This window comes from Pinus tabuliformis, chromosome J (genome assembly GCF_031772625.1).
Source record: "Pinus tabuliformis cultivar Carrire ecotype Pingquan chromosome J, CPIR1, whole genome shotgun sequence".
In the NCBI taxonomy this organism is placed as follows: Eukaryota; Viridiplantae; Streptophyta; class Pinopsida; order Pinales; family Pinaceae; genus Pinus; species Pinus tabuliformis.
The window spans coordinates 133,921,967-133,944,841 of NC_142295.1; the positions used below are offsets into that span (position 1 = coordinate 133,921,967).

Below are 22,875 nucleotides of genomic sequence, written 5' to 3' on the forward strand. Positions count from 1 at the left end.
CACATTTGGGGGTTGGGCCCCTGGAACCAAGGTGATGCTATGATCATGTTCCCCTCTCGAGGGTGGAAGCTCCTGAGGCTTGTCAAAGACCGGCAGATGGTTATTTAAAATCTGTTGCATCTCAGGATGAATTGGCAGAGACTTGGTTTCGACTGCTTGGATGGCATTAAATTGAGCTATAACTCCATGATGGCCCTTTTTTAGCAATTTTTCCATCCTATGCGAGTTGATGATAGAGGGAGCTCCTGCTTGGAGTCCACGGAGGGTATGTGTGTAGTTGTCTTGCTTAAAACTCATATATAACTCTTGGAAATCCATTGTGATTGGCCCAAGAGTGCGGATCCATTCAGCGCCGAGGACAATGTCGCAACCTCCCATGTGTATGGTAAACATGTGGGTTTTCAACTGATAATCCCCCATTTGAAGTTTGACATTTTCACAGCGGCCTTCACATTTCATTGTGCCCCCATCCGCAATTTGGACTTGGAAGTTAGACACTGCTCGTACAAAACAATGCACTGCTTCTGCGACTTTTTGATGGATGAAATTATGTGTACTTCCACTATCAATCAAGACTACTACTGGGCGATGTTTAATAAAACCTCTGATTTTGAGAGTTTGAGGTGAAGAAATCCTTGCCAAAGCATGCACTGAAATAACTGGTTCGTCAGAGACATTGTCCTTTTGGTTGTCCTCTTCTAGCGCCTCATGTTCCTCAAGTGGTGGATCTTCCTCTGTTGAGCTGTAGTCAGTGGCATCAATTTGAAAAAATTTGGGCTCCTTGCATTTATGACCTGGGGAGTATTTTTCATCACAGTAGTAACATAATCCTTGCTTTCTTCTTTCGGCCATTTCCGCAGGTGACACCTTTTGGACCTTAAGTGTTTGAGTCGTGTTGTGAGCTTGTGGGGGGCGACCTTTAGCGGAGAAATTTGGGCGACTGTACTGGGCTGCTAATGCACGTTCCACGTTACGAGCTACCTTGCAAGCCTCCGTCCATGTGGGAGGGTGGTGCAGTAGGACTTGGGCTTTGATGGCTTCTTTAAGACCGCTGATAAAACATTCCGTGTAGAACACATCTGAGAGACCCCAAGTGCGGAAGGCTAAGGCTTCAAAAGCTGTAATATATTCATCCACTGTGCCAGTCTGTCGGAGCTTAGTAAGACGACCCAAAAAAGAAGATTCCTGGTCAAAGCGGTCTGTAAGAGCTTTTTTGAATTTGGTCCAAGCCAGAAAAGGTCCATTGCAACGTTGATGCCATTCCCACCATTGCCACCTTTCATTGTCCAAGTACATGCTCCCCACCATAAGCTGAGTCGCATCATCTAAGATGTTATTCAGATTGAAATACTGCTCCATTTGTGCTATCCATGCTGCCGGGTGAGAACCGTCAAATTTATGCATATCCAACTTGGGAGGTCGCTGACGGGATTGTTGGTGGGTGCGCCAGACGTGAGGAGAGTGGCTAGACTCACCCTCACTGTGTCCATTGCCATTATACGCCTCCTCGTGGGCTTCCTCCTTGCCCTTCGGGATTATGCTCAGGATCAGGCTATTTAGTCGGTCAAACTGAATGTGGAGGGATTGCAAGGATTCTTCAAGTTTGTCCATCCTTTCATTGGCCATAGCTTGAGCTCTAGTTTCTACCATGCACCGACCTGATGTTTTTGAAAATTGGGACCGCCTAAAATTTTTTTTTCACTAAGAATTGAATGGTACCACCGTGCTCAGCTCGTCGTCCTGATTCTGATGGGCTAGATCACCAATAAGCGCCCCGGGAGATCTCAAGACTTTTTTTTCTCTCTGAAAACTCCTAACGGAGTTTTACTCCTTCCTTATGAATACTGCAGTCGCCAAATCCTCAAAATGTCAATGCGGCCAAAAGTCCTGCGAAAATTATACCCCGGTATAGGAACCCCACACAACTACTCAGATCTGGTGGATCTGAGAGATCTGAATGGCGGATCGGATAGCTCTGGGCGGCAGAACAGACTGCTGCTGCGGATCTGATGGATCTAATAGATCGGAATGGCTGGTCTGCTAACTCAGAACTGCGGGACTGATGTCTGCTGCTGCTGCACCTCTTTGCGCGCTGATCTGGCAGATATGATGCGTGATCCCCAGATAGAAAAGGGAACTATGGTCTCGAGGAGTGTCAGGTGCTACAGATCGCAATATACATAAGGGTTTGACAGTAGTACTCGGCCCAATGTTTCAGGGCTCTAACTAAGGAGGATCAACCGTACCCTTAGCCGTACAACCCGACTACCCTATCGTACGGGCGAGTAATCTCTCCGAGTGCTGTTCTCGGTGTACTGTAGCAGCAAGATGGCCGAAGGTTTATCTATGGCGAGGTTGCAGAGGAGCTAAGGGGCTTCCGATATACCTAGAAGGTACTTGGAAGACAGTCCGTACGCGGTTCTGTCTAATGCGCTACTACTCGAAGGGGTACCCACAGGGGTTACAAGGGAGTCCAACAAGCGTGACCACCTCTTGTATTTCCTGCGTGCATGCCTCCCTGAATCCGCAGGTTTATGCGCTCAACTACAAATCCCGTGGTTTAAAGACGCCGGAACACGTCTCTAGCCAAAATATTTTTTGCTACGAAATGGAGATCCCACCGGCCCTGGAAAGTGCTCTGATACCACTTGTTATGCTCTTAACCTGCAAAAAGATACCCAAATACAGAATATGCGAAGAAAGATACCCAGAACATAGAACAGTGAGAGACAACAAAAAATATTTTATTATTCAGAAAGCAATGTTCACTGACCTCTTCGAGGGGGCAACCTCCAATAGAGCAGAGCTCGATACAAAAATAAGACACGATGCTCCTCGCAGGGAGTCTCTATCCTTTATATATGACTCATACATGCAATACCAAGGATCAATACCATGGGTTTTATTAATATCATTTATCTAATACTACGGCCCATTTGCAACTAACTGTGGTCCCGTCATTAATTGCGGGTTAACCACTTACAATTATTAATATGGGCTTTATTGACTCTTGACTATGACTTGATCCCATTACATAAATAAGGGGGTTAGGGTGGGACCCTAACAAAACGCGTCGACAAATGTCTCTCTTTATGTGATTTACGCCGAAGTTCTACTTATAACTATTATGGATCATATAAGCCTCAATTCAATAATATTGAAAATCGTTCTGGATAGCTTGTTTTATTAATGGTTACTTCAAATATCGAAGGCACTGGTCTATAATTGTTTCTATCTTGTGGTCGTGTCTTGTCTACATTAGCATTTAATCTATCAATCTGATTTAATCATCAAGTTGTCCATCATTAAAATCTCCTAGAGTCTGTTTTTCACAGGCTATCCTTATCTATTCACCTAGGGACTCCCCCCCTCGACTTGTCTAGGAGAAAGTCTAAATGGAGTGAGTAAGGATTTAAGAGTGACAACCCTTACTCTGAGCGTTGTCACGCTGCCTAGACACTCTTTGCGACAACAAGCACAATGTTGGCGAGACCAATGATTTATAGACACCATCATCATTGTCTCTCTCGGAACATACCCCACCCGGGTTCTCTCAGAGCATGTTCCACTAGGACTATTCTTATCTTGGATAGCTAGTCCTCAAAGAATATCGGTCCTCTACGACTACTCTTATCTTGGATGCCCTACCACATCCTCAAAGAGTATCGGATGCCAGATGCTTACCCAATCCTCCATTCTTTCTTCCCAAGTGAAGACAAGAATGATGTGCCTATCTCTCCCTCTCAACCAGGGAGGATATATCAACCAAACCAAGCTTGTCTCTCAAATACACAAGCTTCTTGTTAGGAAGAGATTTTGTCAAAATATCAACTACCTATTCATTAGTGGAGATATACCGTAGCTGCAATACACCATCTTGTACTAGCTTCCAAATGTAGTGATACTTGTTGTTTATATGCTTTGTCTTTCCATGAAACATTGGGTCTTCAGACAATCTTATACAACTGGTGTTATCACAATGTATCATTGTAGGGTCCATTGGTCCTTCAAACAAGTCGGATAATAGCTTCCTCAACCAGACAACTTCTCTGCTTACTTCACAGGCTACAATATACTCAGCCTCAACACTACTCAAAGAAATCGTATCTTGCTTTCTGCTCATCCATGAGATCATGGAGGATCCCAAACTAAAACATCCTTCTCAGTGCCTCCCCAGTTGGAATTTGTGTATCCAATCAAATGGACATCATTCCTCCTATCATATTTTAGGCAATAGTGGATTGTTCCTTGCAAATATCTCAGTATATGTTTTGTTGCTATCTAATGATCATGCTTTGACTCCACTTGGAATTGACTGAGAACATTTACTGCAAAACATATGTCTGGTCATGTATTCAACAAGTACATCAGTGAGCCAATCAATTGTCTATACCTGGTAGGATCCATAGGGCTCGATTCAGAACTCCATAGTCTTTTCAAGTTTGTGATCACCGAGGTTGTCATTGATTTGCAATCCATCATGTCAAACCTCTTCAACATCTCGATCACATACGTTCCTTGACCTAGATAGATCTCATCAGGTCCTTGCCAGACTTCCAGTCCCAAATAGTAGTGCATCAACCCTAGATCCTTCATGTCAAATTCTGCTGCTAGTTGCTTCTTACATTCTTCAATTCGACCTTCCACACTTGTCAAGAGAAGATCATCCACATACAGAAGAATGATTATCAACTCTCCCTTCATAACCTTAATATAAAGGTTCGGATCAACAAAACTCTTTGTGAAGCCTAATCTCTGTAGGTATGCATCCATCCTAGCATACCATGCCCTTGGTGCTTGCTTGAGGCCATATAATGCCTTCTTTAATCTGCAAACATATGCCTCTCTATCTTTAACTTCAAATCCCAAGGGTTTCTCTATATAGACTTCCTCATCAATTGTGCCATTTAGGAATGCAGTCTTGACATCCATTTGGTGGATGTTCCATCCCATCGATGTTGCCAAAGAGACCAACGAACATATAGTTGTATACCTTGCTGTCGGAGCAAATGTCTCTTCATAATCGATGCCTTCCTGTTGAGAGAAGCCCCTAGCCACAAATATTGCCTTATATTTATCAATACTTCCATCTGCTGCATGTTTAATCTTGTAGAGCCACTTGGAAGTTACCACAAATTTGTCTTCAGGCCTAGGTACAATCTCCCAAACTCCATTTTTCATTATCGATTGATACTCTTCATTCATGGCATCCTTCCATTCTTGGTGTGTGACAACTTCTTCAAAGGTGGATGGCTCTGCTTCTATCAACTTCGTCATATAGGTTGCATACCCAGAATATCGTTTGGGCTTCTTGCTTTCCCTGAATGTGCCTTGAACTGCTCCATGACCTTCTGCATCAAGTAGTGTAGACTTCAACCAGTTAGGTCTCTTTCTAGTTTCGGGGATTACCACAGGTTGTATAGGTTCACTGGGACCTTCATCTTCATGATTTGATTCTTCTTCCTCCCTAGTAACTTCCTCTTCAAATACCGAAAGTTCTTCATCATCAGAATCCATAGGAGGTCCTTTGATTTCTTGAATGCAATACTTTCGTCAAATATCATATCTTGACTGACTTCAATTCGGTGTCCTTCCTTTATGTAGATCCTATAGGCCTTAGAACAGTTACTGTAGCCAACAAATGTTCCCTTCATGCTTTATGGATCCAACTTCTTTCTTGTCCTTAAGTATATGAATATAGACAGGACAACCAAAAATTCGGAGATGATCCACGCTTGGTTTTTTCCTTGTGAATACTTCTTCAGGGTTCATGTTATCTAGTGACCCGTGGGGACTTCGATTTTGTATGTATACAATTGTCTTCGTAGCTTCACCCTACAGAAAATTCGGTAAATCTTGATTATAGCTTTTACACTTTCTTCATTGGACGGATTCTTTGGTTCTGCAGCTCCATTTTGTTTGGGATTATATAGGACTATTAGCTCCCTCTTAATCCCAGACTCCTTACAGAAGGCTATAATTTCCTTGGATGTGTATTCTCCTCCATTATTAGACCTTAATATCTTGATTCTTCTTTTTGTAAGGTTCTCTACTTCAACTTTGAATTCTTGAAATTTGGTAAATACTTCATTTTTGAATTTCATTAGGTAAACCCAAGTTTTCCTTGAATGGTCATCTATAAATGTGACATAATATAGATGACCTCCAAGTGATTTAGGAGTCATATGACCACAGACATCGGAATGAATAAGATCCAAGATTTCTTTTGACCTTGAAGCACTGCTTCCAAATGGTCTCTTGGTGTTCTTACCCAATGCACATCCTTTGCATACTCCTTTGTGATCATCTTTCAGTTTGGGGATCCCATCTACTATTGAATTGAGGGTTGGAAGGATTTTGAGGTGGAGATGGCTGAATCTTCTATGCCAAAGTTCACATGGGCTGATTTCAATGTGAACTAAAGCTTGAGCAAGGGGAGTTAGCAACCTGTAAAGTCTTCCTTCACGAATTCCAATCACTCTTGCATTTTCTATGCTTGAATTTTTACCCCATACTACAACTCTTCCATCAATGAAAGCCACTCTATCACCTTTATCTTCTAGACTTGAAATGGAAAGTAAATTCTTATGCAAACCTGGAACAAATAGGATGTTGTTGAGATGAATATTTCCTCCATTCTCCAGCTCTAGTGAGGTTGATCCAATTCCTCTCACAGGATAGCTCTTATTATCACCAAGCTCTACAGAGTAAGAGGACTTTCCTTTTGACAGTGTTTTTAGTTTCTTGTGATGGCTAGTCATATGCCTTGATGCTCCACTATCAATCACCCAAATGCTCTCATCATGAGATGTGCCAGTGAGTGTTGAGAAGAATCGTTTGTCCTTTGTCTTGATCACTTCCTTCTTTGGAGTAAATAGAAGATTCCATACTTCTTTGAAGCCCTTCTTGAGATGACTTGCTACCTTTGAACACTTCTTTACAAACTTCTTCAGTGTAGTAGAGATCTTCATAATTCCCTTAGCCAACATTAGCTCTGATACCATGCTAAGAAATCTATAGGGCAATGATTAGAGTGATTTTTATCTTCTTGATAACTGTTTGTAATCTCTTTTTACTTTTTCTTGCTTATTAGCTTCTTTACTTATTATTATGTTTATATATCATCAAACAACTACCAAAACAAGAAGAACAAGAACACACAATGTAGGATGCAAGCCAGGGCCAAAATCTCTCGACTTGAGAGGAAAACCCGCAAATCACCTCTTCTTATAGATTTTTCAATTGACGAATTCTAAGACCTCTAGACCAAGACCAGTACCCTCCAAGACCAAGTCCAACCCTTCTGGATGATGTGCTTCTTTTGTCCAAGTCAAATCCAGTCAAATCTCTTCCAACAACACAACTTCGACCCCCAGCTTCAGAATTTCGGCCTCTACTGTAGGTCTGAAATTTTTGACCCTCCCAACAATAGTCACTGCCACACATGTGAGCTTATTCTGGCCTCCCAAGCATTCTTCAGACCTTCGCTTGGATTTCTCCTTCTTCTAGTGCTTGAGGATGGCCTAATGTGACCTTTACTGACCTTCTTTCTCTTCCATCTTCAAGATCGAGCCTGCAGAAGAAAAACCCTAGACCAACAGTAGAAACCCTAGCCTTCCTTCGCGTGTGTGAGAGAGAAGTACCCTAGAAACAAGTCTTCTTTGTACTCTTCCTCTTCGCTACCTTCTTCTTCTTCCTCCTTCGCTTGAATGAGTGAGTAATGATTGTCTTCCAAGTAGGTCGAGTTCCCTCCTTTATATAGGCTTCTTAAAGTGGACGTGGTTCCTCAAATTTGGCCGACTTCCCAGTTGCCAGGCCGACTTGGTCTTGAAGGGTACTTTGAAACTTTGTAATGACAAAAGTAATTTTTTTTACAAGTTACAATGTGCGCGATGGGGTCTTCAACTTATGACAATGACTCTTTTGATTTCTTGACCTATGGCAAATCCTAGAAGCACTCAATGGGTGCTTGGCCTCTAAAATAAAAAAACTTGAGCATGAAACCCATGCTCCAAAAATAATAATAATATTTTTTCTTTCATTTTACGACATACAAGAATCAAAAGTACATTTCATATTTATGAATACTGAACTTAGTTACACATTTTTCAACACCCCTCAGCGAAATTGATCTCCCTCTGAAGTTATCTGCGCAAGCTCTGCGCAGCCTCTCTAGGAAATGCAACCCTTTTGCTATTGACTCTTCGAAATTGGAATGCTTCCTCCAGACTCACTGTCTTTGCTCCTCAGCGTCCTTTCTGGCTCAAACTCTCTTCCTCTGCTCAACCTTTGAAGATAGATAGTTTGATCTACCAAGGAACTCGCACTATTGGCTTCTCTCTCATCTGTCTATCTCCAACCCCATCGACTTCCTCTTATAATCTCTTGTTGTTTCACCAACAACCATGATTAAGTCCTCATCAACGACTAAGATCATCTCTGGGTTGATCCATGTGAGTTTCTAGAAAAATGTCACCTTTCTCAATTAATTCTTGTTAATTAATCATTTTCCCTAAGTTAGACTTGGGAAAAATTTAATTATTGAATAATTAACTTAATTGAGTCATTTCTAGGTGTTTTCTCTTGAAACTTTTTCTATGTTCTGGAGCTCTTGTGTTTCTAAGCCTCTTTGACCAAAGTCGAGACTAGAACACCTGCTTCAGGCTATAAAACTCAACACTTCTTCCATAACTATTCAACTCTTACCACCCTTTATTGAAGATATTTCTAGGTGATTTATCGACAATCTCCTTAGAGAGCCATTTGGCTCAGAACCCTAGTCATCTAACCTCTAGTTCTTACTAGGGAAGCCTCCCTTGTGGGGATAACATCCAACCAAAAAACATCAAGAGAGAGGCTGCTAAGGTGACAATGGTGGCTAATCTCATTGTTGCCATAAGACTTAGGTTGCCTAGTGAGGCTTTGCACTAGGCGTGCTAGATTTTGTTGTAACAATGCCAATGAGGACTTGTTAGTAGTGATTCTAGTTTGTTAGAGTATACTTGGTGTGGCTAGGGTTTTCATTGTTTTCCATAGCTAGGGTGTTTGAAGAGCTTGAAGATTTTACCAACTTTGTGATAAAATTGTGGTATGTGTTATCACCCCAAGAAACTCTCCTAGGTTGTATATCAGAGATGCTCGGGAACATTACAAACTCAACAAAAATGTTGGAAAATGGTGGATGAATGAAAGAAATGTTGCATATTCAAGCCAGATAACCACTTCTACTATGCTTGACCCCAGACATGGGTGAACACCCCCAGACTACAAGGCTTTAGACCACCAATTACTCATAGTTTAAGGAAAATGTGATGATGGAGAATACTGATCACACCAGCAGATGCACAGGACCCTGTGATGGCCAGCTGCAACCAGTAAGGAGGTCTGCAAATCTATTTCCTAATGCATAGACAGGATGACAATTCTCTGGCATTAAAACAACAGAAACCTGCATACATATTCAATAATACTAACCAGATCCTAACACAGAGGTGGGATTACAGCGCCTCTAATGCTAAACATCAAGAGCAAATGAAAAATGCATAACAGACACAACCTGGAACAAAGAAGAAGTGGACAGTGAGCAATTGACAGCAAAAGAAGCTTGCACTAGCTGAAAATGAAGACCAGACGCTGCAGGTATCATAGTAGTTACAGTCTCCAGAAGTTGAACCTCACATCAGAATAACATTCATCCACCATCAACACCTATTACATTCTGTCTTCTGGATATATATAGAGGTTGATTACAAAAACACTCTGTTGTGTTTCACGAGGAGGGGTCATAATGGACCACCTAACACATTAGTTCTCACATATGGGGCTTTGCTACACTCTGCTTGCTTTCATGGATGAATCGACCTTTTCTGGCATTCTGTGGTCCTTCTCGGGTAGATGAAGTACTGACTGATACAAGCTCCATAACTAATAACTGCGTTAACTGCTCAAGGCTGCCCTGTTTCCTTCTCGGCCATGCTGTTCCTTGAATGCGGTGGTTGCAGATTGAATGTGACGGGTACAGGTAATTGATCGTTGTTGTCCTTCGCGAGCTTAAGACAATGAAAGGAGTTTAGATTTCATGGCGGAAGCATGAGCAGGCCGGGGATAAAGCTCAGCCGTTGGATCACGTGGATCAACGACGGGGATCTATCGGAGGAAAAATTGGGCAGAAGCAGGTCAAACAGGTGTGGGCCGTCGGATCGCAGGGACGAGCGGCTGAGATCAAAACAGAAAGAGCTATCGGGAGGAAAAATGGATGGAGAAACGAAGGCCGTTGGATCTGGATGCGACAGATCTGACGGCTGACGGAAGCAGAAGACGCACGGGGATTAACGCGCAGGAGGAGCGTATGGTGGCGGTAAGCGGTTTTATCGCATCGCCTATCGGAGGAGGCGGTATACGTACATGGAGGAGCGATCAAGTAAAAATACGATGCGTGGCGAACGTGACGTGAACAAAACCACCGCGATCGCGAGTTAACGCGCAGGCAGCTCGCGACTACCGTTCGATCATGCGACGGACGGTCGGATGGCGAGGAAAGCGCACGATGTTTAACGTGTGGGCGGAAAACACGGAGACCGTTAGATCAGGGCGATCAACGGTGGAGAGTAGAGAACGACGAAGGGCTGAGGAAGGGCGGAGGGTTAAATGAGAGCGCCGAGTCACATGGTCGGGTCACATGGCGATTTAGAATTAGCGCTCAAGGCTTTAGGAAATGTAGGTTTATGGAATAAAAATGAATTCGCGTTGAGTTTTGAAAGAAATCAGGGCTAGCGGGGAAAGAAGAAGTTTGTAGGAGAATGGAGGAAAGCGGGGAATGAAGATTTTTATAGAAGAAACAGAGACAACGGAGGTTAAGAGGGTGTGATGAAACCGAAGGAGGAGAACGACCGCTGTGAGCACCTTTCTTGGCACAAACCAACCACCAGACCTGAATTTGACCCTTAAACGTTGAAGTTGTAGCAGAGTTAACACTGGCTCCTTCTGGGGATGAGATCCTCCCTATGAGGTCTCAAGAACTACAGACCAATGCCTTCATTCCAAACCAGTTTCAAAACAATTTCCTAGTATCCATTGGGCATGGAGTCAAATTAAGTCTATAGTAAAAGAACACAATTACAATATTAAGGCTTGAAAACTGAAAACTTCAAAAACCGCCCATTTGCTGAGCCACCAAAATTGTTCCCTGTCAGCTGGTTCATCATAGAGCAGCAAAACTAGATTTATTTGATCCTCTACTTCAAACAGTTTAGGACATTTGAGCTTAATAGGTAGATATGGATCAACTTTCATCTCCCTTCTGTGTATTCTCCTCCTTGGATGTTTTTCATGGGAGCCTTTGTACACCTGCTGAATAATCATGGCTGTGTTTTCTGTGGCCTGCACAATCAATATGAATGATGTACCAATATGTTCATGTGTAGGGGACACAGAAACATTATCTGCTCCTGAATCTTTCTTAGAACAATCCTCATCCAGGGAGGAGTCCCAAAACTGTACACCCTCTTCCTCTGTCATCTGACAAGCTGCCTTTTCAATCTGTGTGGAGGCCATTTGAGTAGGCATTAGAATATCAAGACTGAGATGATCAGTATCAGCCTTGGGCTTTGAATTATGGCTTGCCTCAGAGTTCAGGGGGCAACTGTGAGGGAATTTTACTTGAGCAGGCAGAGGGACGAAAGATGATGGGGAGCTTTCCTCTCCCTTATTGATCACTGGACTGGGGATAACAGCAGGTTGAAAGATTTGCAGATCTGCATAGCCATGTGGAGATGAGCTGACTTTGGGCACAGATTCTTGGAGGATGAAGTGGTTAGCTGTTGATTGCTGCTGCTGATAAGCTTGTTGTTCTGCAGCTACAACAAACTCATGAGCAGTGCCTCTGGATAATGCTTCTTCATAGGCAGCTCTGGTTAGGAAAGGAGCACCTCCCAAACCATGGACCTCCTCCTCTTCATCAGGATGCTCTTCTTCCATGACTATATTTTGACAAAGGGTCTTCACCCTTCGATCTTCGTTTGCATCTCTGTTTCTTTGCAAAATCTGCAAATGCTCACTTGCTCCTCTGTATAGATTTGGAGTTGAAAAAGAAATGAAACAATGAGCTCCTGCTTCCTCAAAATACTGCTCAGCAAAGTTTGGAAACTTCAGAGGCCAAAAACTCCTGATTAAATTAATTCATCGATCTCAGCCTCATAGGATGATGAGGATTCACCTCCCTGTCGTCTACTTTCAGCATCTCCTTCAAGTCTCTCTGCAGCCATAATGTTCGATTCAACTTCAAAAGCTGCATTTTGCATATCAGCTAGAGAAGCACATCTCCTTTCTCTTAACAGCAGATAGAACTCAGAATCGAAGGCATTAGCATAAGTGAGCATGGCAGAAGCAGGGGTAGGTCTTACTTCAGCTGGCATTCTGTTGTACATAAGATTGAATCTGATGTTGAAATCAGACAGCAGCTCACCATCCTCTCTCTGCAAGTTACCAAATTCAGAATGATAAAAGAGCAGATCTTTATTATTCCCCCAGTGATTTAGGAATACATCATCTAGGGCCTCAATGTCTGTAATAGACCTAGGGGGTAATTCTCTAAACCATTTTCTAGCCTCCCATTCTAGGCTTTGGACAAAAACCCTCATCCAGACATCCTCTTCATTGATATCCAGGTTATCAGCATAGCTATAAAAGGCCTCTAAATGCTCCTCAGCTGATATTCCTTCTGAACCAATAAACTTAGGCATAAATTCTTGATAATCCCCTGCAGGCATGGCATTCAAAGGAGTAGCCAAGATTAAGGGTCCATACCTAGCAGCAACAATTCTTTCTATCTTTGTGAGGGCTTGCTGACCTGCCATGACTAAGGTATACGAAAGGATACTGGTGGACTGAGTGGTATGAATCAATGAAAAGAATGACAGAGACAGAGGAATCTGATGGACAACATGGATGCTTCTTTCAACTGAGGTCCGAAAGGGAAATGAATTACTAAGGAGCTAACTGAATCTCTGAAGGTGACTGTCACTAACAGAGATACACGGGACTTTCAAAGGCTTACCTGGTCCTGATGCTCCTTTCTACGAAATTTTCTTCTGCTTAACAATCTTCTCAGGATTAGGAACTGATTCAAGTGGTGATTTCTGAAGATTTCTCCGAGCATGCCTCACAAACTGAGCCAGAACTGCAATATGGAGTCGCCAAAGGATGGTCTTCCTCCAGTGGAGTTGCCAGATAGATGATTACAACCAAATTATGTGCCCAGACCTTGTCTATCATCAAAATCTGGAACTGTGTCGTTCTCCCAGGGAAGCTGAGCTTCAATCTCCTCTCCTCGGCAATGACGTTAATTAATGTTATCACCCCAAGAAACTCTCCTAGGTTGTATATCAGAGATGCTCGGGAACATTACAAACTCAACAAAAATGTTGGAAAATGGTGGATGAATGAAAGAAATGCTGCATATTCAAGCCAGATAACCACTTCTACTATGCTTGACCCCAGACATGGGTGAACACCCCCAGACTACAAGGTTTTAGACCACCAATTATTCACAGTTTAAGGAAAATGTGATGATGGAGAATACTGATCACACCAGCAGATGCACAGGACCCTGTGATGGCCAGCTGCAACCAGTAAGGAGGTCTGCAAATCTATTTCCTAATGCACAAACAGGATGACAGCTCTCTGGCATTAAAACAACAGAAACCTGCATACATATTCAATAATACTAACCAGATCCTAACACAGAGGTGGGATGACAGCCCCTCTAATGCTAAACATCAAGAGCAAATGAAAAATGCATAACAGGCACAGCCTGGAACAAAGAAGAAGTGGAAAGTGAGCAATTGACAACAAAAGAAGCTTGCATTAGCTGAAAATGAAGACCAGACGCTGCAGGTATCACAGTAGTTACAGTCTCCAGAAGTTGAACCTTACATCAGAATAACATTCATCCACCATCAACCCCTATTACATTCTGTCTTCTGGATATATATAGAGGTTGATTACAAAAACACTCTGCTGTGTTTCACGAGGAGGAGTCATAATGGACCACTTAACGCATTAGTTCTCACATATGGGGCTCTGCTACACTTTGCCTGCTTTCATGGATGAATCGACCTTTTCTGGCGTTCTGTGGTCCTTCTCGGGTAGATGAAGTACTGACTGATACAAGCTCCATAACTAATAACTGCGTTAACTGCTCGAGGCTGTCTTGTTTCCTTCTCGGCCATGTTGTTCCTTGAATGCGGTGGTTGCAGATTGAATGTGACAGGTACAGGTAATTGATCGTTGTTGTCCTTCGCAAGGTCAAGACAGTCAAAGGAGTTAAGATTTCATGGTGGAAGCATGAGCAGGCCGGGGATAAAGCTCAGCCGTTGGATCACATGGATCAATGGCGGGGATCTATCGGAGGAAAAATTGGGCAGAAGCGGGTCAAACAGGTGTGGGCCGTCGGATCGCAGGGACGAACGGCTGAGATCAAAACAGAAGGAGCTATTGGGAGGAAAAATGGATGGAGAAACGAAGGCCGTTGGATCTGGACACGACAGATCTGACGGCTGACGGAAGCAGAAGACGCACGGAGATTAACGCACGGGAGGAGGGTACGGTGGCGGTAAGCGGTTTTATCGCACCGCCTATCGGAGGAGGCGGTATACGTACACGGAGGAGTGATAGAGTAAAAATACGATGCGTGGCGGACGTGACATGAACAAAACCACCGCGATCGCGAGTTAACGCGCGGGCAGCTCGCGCGAGCAGAGCTTGCGACTACTGTCCGATCATGCGACGGACAGTTGGATGGGGAGGAAAGCACACGATGTTTAATGTGTGGGCGGAAAACACGGAGACCGTTAGATCAGGACGATCAACGGTGAAGAGTAGAGAATGACGAAGGGCCGAGGAAGGGCGGAGGGTTAAATGAGAGTGCCGAGTCACATGGTTGGGTCACATGGCGATTTAGAATTAGCGCTCAGGGCTTTAGGAAATGAAGGTTTATGGAATAAAAATGAATTCGCGCTGAGTTTTGAAAGAAATCAGGGCTAGAGGGGAAAGAAAAGGTTTGTAGGAGAATGGAGGAAAGCGGGGAATGAAGATTTTTATAGAAGAAACAGAGACAACGGAGGTTAAGAGGGTGTGATGAAACTGAAGGAGAAGGAGGAGAACGACCGCTGCAAGCACTTTTCTCGGCACAAACCAACCACCAGACTTGAATTTGACCCTTAAACGTTGAAGTTGTAGCAGAGCTAACAGTATGTACATGCACTTCATCCTTATATATATATATATATATATATATATATATATATATATATAAGTTGCATGATATAGTGAAATGGGTATGCATTTTTGAAATGGAAACACACTAGAAATGTGACCGCCAAAAAATTTGGAAATGGGGAAACATGAGATATATATATATATATATGGTGGAAACATGATTTCTTTCCTCAAAAAAATAAAAAAAATATGGTGGAACATTGTTTGTCATTTACATGTTCTTGTTCATTTATTCATAACGATTTCTTTCTAAGTTTCAATATAATGTGATATCTATCTATCTATCTATATATTATTATTATTATTATTATTATTTTTCTAAGTTTCTTTTTATTATTTTTTTTATTTTTTTGAGGAAAGAAATCAAGCTTTCCTCTCAGCCTGAGGGCTAGAATGAGGTTGTTGGTAGTAAGCCATCCCATAGGTATACTCATTGAAGATTTCACAAGGCTCAAAGCAAACAACAATATTCATAGGAACAAAGACATTACAACAATATTCATAGGAACAAAGACATTACAACAATATTTATCAAGGCATTATAGCTCATCATGTCACTAGCAGGGATTCGAATCTAGGTGGGGAAGATTACAACCATTCTGCCTAACCACCTAAGATAGCCCCATTTGACAATGCTCCACCATCACTTATATTGGGTTCCTCATCATTTGTATCACCCTTTGCCTCTACGTCACTCTTCTAGGGACATCAGTCAACACCACCCAATTTTGATGAAACTACCTAATCCAAGCTTTAAAATATGCTATGAGAAGCCTAACATGTTGGATCAATGATTTTGGTTTTAGTGAAGGGTACTTTTTGCTAAGGCCATGACAAAAGAGTCCAAGAAGCAATATCACTAACATCGAGGTACATAGAGGGGTTGGTGCTCTTGATTAACTACCAATTCCATACACATACATAATAGAATCTAATGAAAATAAACTTGTCTGCATAATTTTGGTATCTTTTCTCTTGGGCTGTTACTATGTTGAGTTGAAGTGTGATGAAATATGCTATAAACTAATATTTCAAATCAACCTTAAGGGTGGAGTTCACAGGGACTAGATCTGGGAAACCTCCTTGTAAGGTGAACTTTCTGTTTTGCGTTAGAAGGGAACACAAAAATTTCTACACATTGATCTATAATCGCCAAATGGTGTCTTGCAAGTTATGCGAGAAGAATATGAATAGAGAAAGTAGCCACTTGAAATACCGGCTTGCGAGAATCTGAAGACATGAGGTTGGAATCTGTGACATGGAGTAGGATGATTGACGGGCTATGAGATTCTTCCATATATGGTCGTTGGTTCTAGTATCTATCCTATTTCATATTTTGCAATTGGTGTTCCCACCGAAAGTTTCAATTATTCATTATATATGTAATTCATTTTGATTTTAATGACATCAACCGACTCAATGAAAATATAAGTTCCAACTTCTGTACCTCTATTTTATGTGCATTGAATAGTCTAGTTTCTTGTGTGTTTGATCATCGATTCAGCATTGATGTAGTAAACTAGCTGTGTCAATATTTTGTTGATGTTCCAATTTCCTTTATGTCTATATTTCGTGTTTGTATTAGTAATTTGTAAATTCTTTTGTGGATATAAAATGTGTCCCCTTTGCCCTATTTTTGGTGTCAATGTTCCTGTGTCAGATACTTGTATCGATGTATCCTATGTGTCCTGTGCCTTAGTGTCACGTTACTTAGGTTAGGTGTTTGTTGTATTTGCCTGTTGAAAGTGGGTGAAGTGGGATGGGTCTGTGGGACTTTTTAGTCTTAGGCATGTCTTTAGCCTTTTTCACATTTGGATTTTGACTGTGTAAAGGGAGTGGCATTTCAGGAATCATTTTGTATTGTCTTGGTCACGAGGTAGAAATCTATATGCTAAATTCTTTAAATTATGCAGTAACTAGAAAATGTATCCACATAGCCACAGACAAAGCTATCGTAGATGGCATTCTTCATTGTTGCCCTTCTTGAAATCATTTGAAACTGTTAATCCTAGATTTGTAATGGGCTAAGACGGTAAAGGCCTGTCGAAAATAAAGTTATGTGCCCAAATTAAGTTCATGCTTTCTTTTGATGGATTATTTGAAATCATTATGTCAGTTTCCAACATGCCAATTTATTTCTCATTCTCCATGAAAAACATATTAGAGTATGGAAGAAGTTAACTTAGAAAAGAATGTGAGGATAAATATTAAAGCCATACAATACATGTACACAGAATTAGCAAGAATAAAATACTGAAATACTCTTCTGCAAAAGAAAGTATGACAAAAAGTTTACAACATGTGTTATTGTCAAGTGATGATCAGAAAGTGGGTTGAAGGGCACACTCTGCGTTGGTACATATGCTTGTGCTGGTGCAGTATAGATCAGATATTACCTTGGTAATGGGGAATCAACAGCACTTTTATCATTGGTAGAGAATGAAAACGTAAAGCTTGATGAATGTCATTAGGATTAGCTAGATGGAGTGATAGCTTCTTTACTTTCTTAATTGTTTTGCATTTTATGATGATTTTGGTGAATTCCAATATGCTTCTTATTAAAAGATGTCAGTAGCTATTTTAACCAAGTTTCATCTTCTGACAGAAACCAGTTGATCAAGGGAAAATTTTTCGCTCAAAATCAATGCCCTTAAATAATAAAACAACAATTTCGAGATCAGATTCTTCAGGTTCTTTTATCCGTGTGAGGCCCATTACTCCTCGTAAGACAGAAGCTCAAGCAGTCACCAGCCCTAAGGAAATTTCTGTCATAAATACTGGTACCTTTCTTGTGATTAGCTGATCCATATTTTTTCCCCTATAGTTCTGCCATTTAATACATATTTTTGTAGATTATGAATAAATTTATGGCTTTTACTCAGTTCTGATTGGATTTCTTCCAGATATTGTAGTCTTTAAGTCATCCAAGTTTTCATAACATAGATAGAACTTTTATGTAATTTTAGGCATTATTGGCAATATACTTTCTATTGAGTAAATTCATTATTCATCACCATCATCTTCTGCAGGGACTGAAGATGATGTAGAGGACATTCCTGAAGAGGATGCAGTGTGCAGAATTTGTATGGTTGAACTTTGTGAAGGGGGTGAAACTCTTAAAATGGAATGTAGCTGCAAAGGGGAACTTGCGCTTGCACATGAAGAATGTGCAATTAAATGGTTTAGCATAAAGGGAAACAAAACTTGTGATGTCTGCAAGCAGGAAGTTCAAAATCTACCAGTGTCATTGTTAAGAGTGCAGACTGTTTCCACTGCCAATACACAGCCTCAGCATGTGGAGGTACAAAGATACAGGTAACTTTTGAATTACCTAACATTAGAATTTTTGTTATTCATTGGAGATATGATTTAACATTTTTGTGGGAAATACTGTTTTATTTATTGTCACATCAGTTGAGTGGCAACAATTTATTGTAAGACAAAATATAGATGTCTATAATTTATGAAAATCACAAATTCTATGTGAAAATTCCTTGAAATGCAGCAACTAGAATTTATTCTTCTAACTGATTAATTATGCAGTTTATTTTGTTACGGCAAAATAACAAATAAATCACATTGCAATTTTTTCACCATAAAAGTACTGCGGAAAATAAGAACTAGAATTCATAGAATATAGCACACACAATAAAATGGCACCGTTATTTTTGGACAAATGTCCTCGGAAAAACCCAATGTGGGAAAACTGGTGTAGTAGTTGAGGGTTTTATTATTATTATGCAACAGTGAATTTTCTGAGTACAATCTGGATGCCAAACTGACAAACCTCAGCAAACAATCTGGCCAAAATTATTAAGGAAAATTTTCCCTTCTCCACCAGCTATCCTGCAACCAACTGCTACTCAGAAACTGGCCCCGGAATACCTCTGCACAGGCCTCTGCACTGCCTCTACGCAGCCTGTAATTCGCACTGCCCGGAACTGCCTCTAAATCAGACATCCTGCCTGTTGCTACTGCTGGAAGTGATCCTCCGACCCTCCGGAAAATTATCCCGATTTTTAAGTCTAAATCAAGAAACAATAAATAAAGATATGGAATAAATGCAAGGGAGCTATAAAGCAAATCAACAGTTCACTAATAAAAAATGCGTTCTGTTTTACTTCTAACAGTGGTCTACTAGTGGTCAGTAGATCTGTCCATCTCGGTTGACTGCTGTTAAATTTCTCAGAACCTCAAGATATTTGTTGAAATATTGAGCCCTGGCCAACAGGGCTGTGGTTCAATGGTGAGGGTGGTGGCATTTCAAGCCACTTACCAGGTCTCGATTTCTGGAAGCATGTGCACAGCGTCACCTTTCATGGGCTGGTTTGCTTGTGAAAGCAGATCAATTTGTGGTTTGCTTTTCATGGGCTGGTTCGCCCCACATAATTGGGGCTGCAGATGATTCTTTATATGTAATGATGAAACATCCCTTTCAAGAAAAACATTTTACTTCATTTATTATTGTTCTGATGAAACATCACTTTCGGGAAAAACAATTGAGATCATTTATTATTTTATAGTTGTTTCTTCTATATAAGTTTAGATGTTCGCTACTTACAAAGTTCTAGTGCCCTTGTAAACTGCAAACTTTGGCAGGCTGTGGCAGGACGTACCAGTTCTTGTCATGATCAGTATGCTGGCATATTTCTGTTTTCTTGAACAGCTTCTGGTAAGAGCAAGCAAGGCTTTCTACTTGGTTGAGAAATATTCAAATATGCCACTGGAGCAATATCCCGATAGAAAATGATTTTCTTCTATTATATTCTATTATGATAAAAAATGAATATTTTATTCGATTGAGACTAAAATTTGAAACAGGTTAGCAAAATGGGTTCTGCTGCTCTTGCTGTTGCTTTACCGTTCGCATGCATATTGGGCCTCCTCGCATCAATCACATCATCGACTATGGGTATGCTAATTATCAGATCCCCGTTTTTTTATGGTTGCGTATGCCCCTAAATAAAGGAAGGGAACTGTGTCTAGCCAGAAGTAGAAACCCTGTCTTAATTTGACCTATATCAGATAATTTGTTGCTATTCCAGCACTACAGTACAGCTATTTCCTCATTGTGTTGTTTTCATGTTGTATTACTGCAGTTGACAAACGGTATATTTGGGTATATGCTTCACTTCAATTTGCACTCGTACTCCTCTTTGCGCATGTGTTCTACTCAGTGGTAAGTAAAACTACATATGTATTGCATCGCGTTTGATGTTTATGGAAAAATTACACAAACACAAGCACATCTGCCACTGTACTCAATAACATGTTCAAATTGAGCAGTTTCTTTAATTTGAATTGCAGCTCCATGTGGAGGCTGTTCTGGCAGTACTCCTTTCATCATTTGCTGGCTTTGGGATTGCAATGAGTGGAAATTCATTACTTCTGGAATACTTAAGATGGAAAGAGAGGGTGCACAGATTGCGAAATAGGTCACGGAATACTCAGACAGCACAACCACCTGATCAGGCTAGAGGAAATACACGCAACAATCAAACAGTCCCAAGTGAACCAATTAATGAACAACATGAACATGACATTGAAAGCTTGACTCCTGCTCAGAGTACCATGCCTGGTTCCTAAAGGACCCCTGAGATATAATGTGATTGCTTCATGATCTTCTGTTTCAAGACATCAGCTCGAAAGGAAGGCTTATAATCTATTTTGAAGTTAGGAGAATAACATATTAATTAGAAAATATAGATATTATAGCTATCATGCCATGGTATATAGGTCTTGTTTAAGCTATTATATGCTGGTTGTTATAATTCTTCCTGTCCAGTGCAAGTACAGATCCCTTTCAGGTTCAGAACCACTGTCTATATATGCTCACCCTTTCACACAACCTCACCTTGGGAATAAATTAGTATTTTGAGAAAACTTACAGATGGAATTAAATTCATTAGTTTCAGAGATTGCCCTTGTCACAAAAAAGTGATATACGGTTGATTCTCACTCCTGTTGATGAGTGCCTGTAGACTATCAAGCTATAAGTGGTTACCTGCCCTAAAATGTTCTCCGTTGAACTTTTGCTAGTACCATATAAATCATTGTAGCGGGAGAGGCAGTTGTTGGTTATCTTGTATCTTTTGAAATATGTATATTAGAGTTATTTAGAACATTTAATGGTTCTTCTTGTATTTCACATTTTTGCATGCCCTGTGATCTCCATGGTTTCTGTAAAATTGATGCTCTGTAGATTTTTTTAAAATTGGCGTCAAAGTAGACATGGTGGCTTTTCTCTCTCATGTAGTCTGGGAAAAATTGTGGCAACCGTTTTAAACATAGGACGTATCATTTTTGATCTAGATTTTTGTTGTGCAGTAGTGATTTATCAGATGGATTTCTCCAAAAGAGAAAATGGTACTCTGGGAACTTTGCATTTGTAATTGTTACTTTCTTGCATTCTAATTTCTTTCTGTTCGATAAGATTTCAAATCTTCTAGCTTTTGAGAGGAATTTATATCAAAGCTAAGACATCTTACAACTTATTTGTTTGTTTGGAATCCAAAGCAGCTAATGTTTGGAACGAAAATTGGAATCTCGGCCCTTTTTATTCTCTTAGATGCGTTACCTCTTGCAAAATTTTATTTTCTATTCAGCACTGTAGCAAAATTTACTCCTATAAGTGAGGTTGATGGAGTCTTCAGCTGTTAAGCAGGATTCTAATCTCTCTGTGGTCTGCTCCATACACATGGCACGAGTTTCAGAAGGATCAGGCCAGATGCAAGTCTAGGGCAATTTCAGAAGAATCATTACCACTCAGACTTGGCAGATACACTGAAGAAGTTTTCTCTTTGCAGAGCAGCCCCTTGAGGCATGTTTCTTAAAGCACTTCCCAAATTGAAAAAAAGATTGATACATATTCCCCGCACCCAACCCTTCCTAAATTTCTATATTCTGTTCCCCCCTAAGGATGGCCATTCATTTTACCACTGCATGCGCACCCAAATTATTATATAGGAAGAGAACATAATGAATTTTGATTTCTGCAAGCGGGATTTTGTGTTATGAAACCAGCGATAGAAAAGATAGATCAACGCCTTAGAATTCAGCCTCTTCGAGGGGGCAACCTCCTTTACATTACATAAATGAACAATTCTTGGATGATTCAAATAACAAAACCTCCTTTCTATATATAGGAGTCTAAGGAGTCACAATATAATCTAGCCGACCTAACAATAATAATATAAAGCCACAAAAATAACAATAGAGAGATTCTATGGGGCACAGTAATAACAATATGGGGATAATAGGGGCACAACAATATTAATAAGGGATGCAACTATAATAGTAATGGGGTAATCACTAGTATTATAGGGACCCAACATACCCCTCTCCTTCAAAAAAGTGTTGTCTTCAACGCTTGAGTAGTTCTGTATGCTTCTGTATAAAATTCTCATCCTCCCATGTGGAATCTTCAGCGGATAAGTTCTTTCACTTGATAAGATACTCCGAAATTGATCGATTTCGTAGCTGTCGAGTTCTTGTTTCTGTGACTGCTTCCGGTTCCAATATAATTTTTCCTTCCTCGTCAAGTTCTGGCAATATTGTTTGAACTGAGAGCTTGTCACCTATAACCTTCTTTAAACATGA

At 40.8% G+C, this 22,875-nt stretch overlaps 1 protein-coding gene across 3 annotated transcripts in view; it reads left to right on the forward strand.

Annotated features, from left to right (window-relative positions):
• Positions 1-21,400, forward strand: part of LOC149225983 (uncharacterized) — a 154,641-nt gene extending 133,241 nt beyond the window's left edge. For all 3 annotated transcript variants that reach the window (XM_089377362.1, XM_089377364.1, XM_089377363.1), the window contains exons 4-9: positions 17,882-18,056; positions 18,306-18,591; positions 19,876-19,948; positions 20,098-20,188; positions 20,376-20,455; positions 20,584-21,400. In XM_089377362.1, coding sequence (XP_089233488.1) covers positions 17,882-18,056; positions 18,306-18,591; positions 19,876-19,948; positions 20,098-20,188; positions 20,376-20,455; positions 20,584-20,862 — 984 coding nt within the window. In that variant the 3' untranslated portion in view covers positions 20,863-21,400. The remainder of the gene's footprint in view (positions 1-17,881; positions 18,057-18,305; positions 18,592-19,875; positions 19,949-20,097; positions 20,189-20,375; positions 20,456-20,583) is intronic.
• Positions 21,401-22,875: the final 1,475 nt, after the last annotated feature.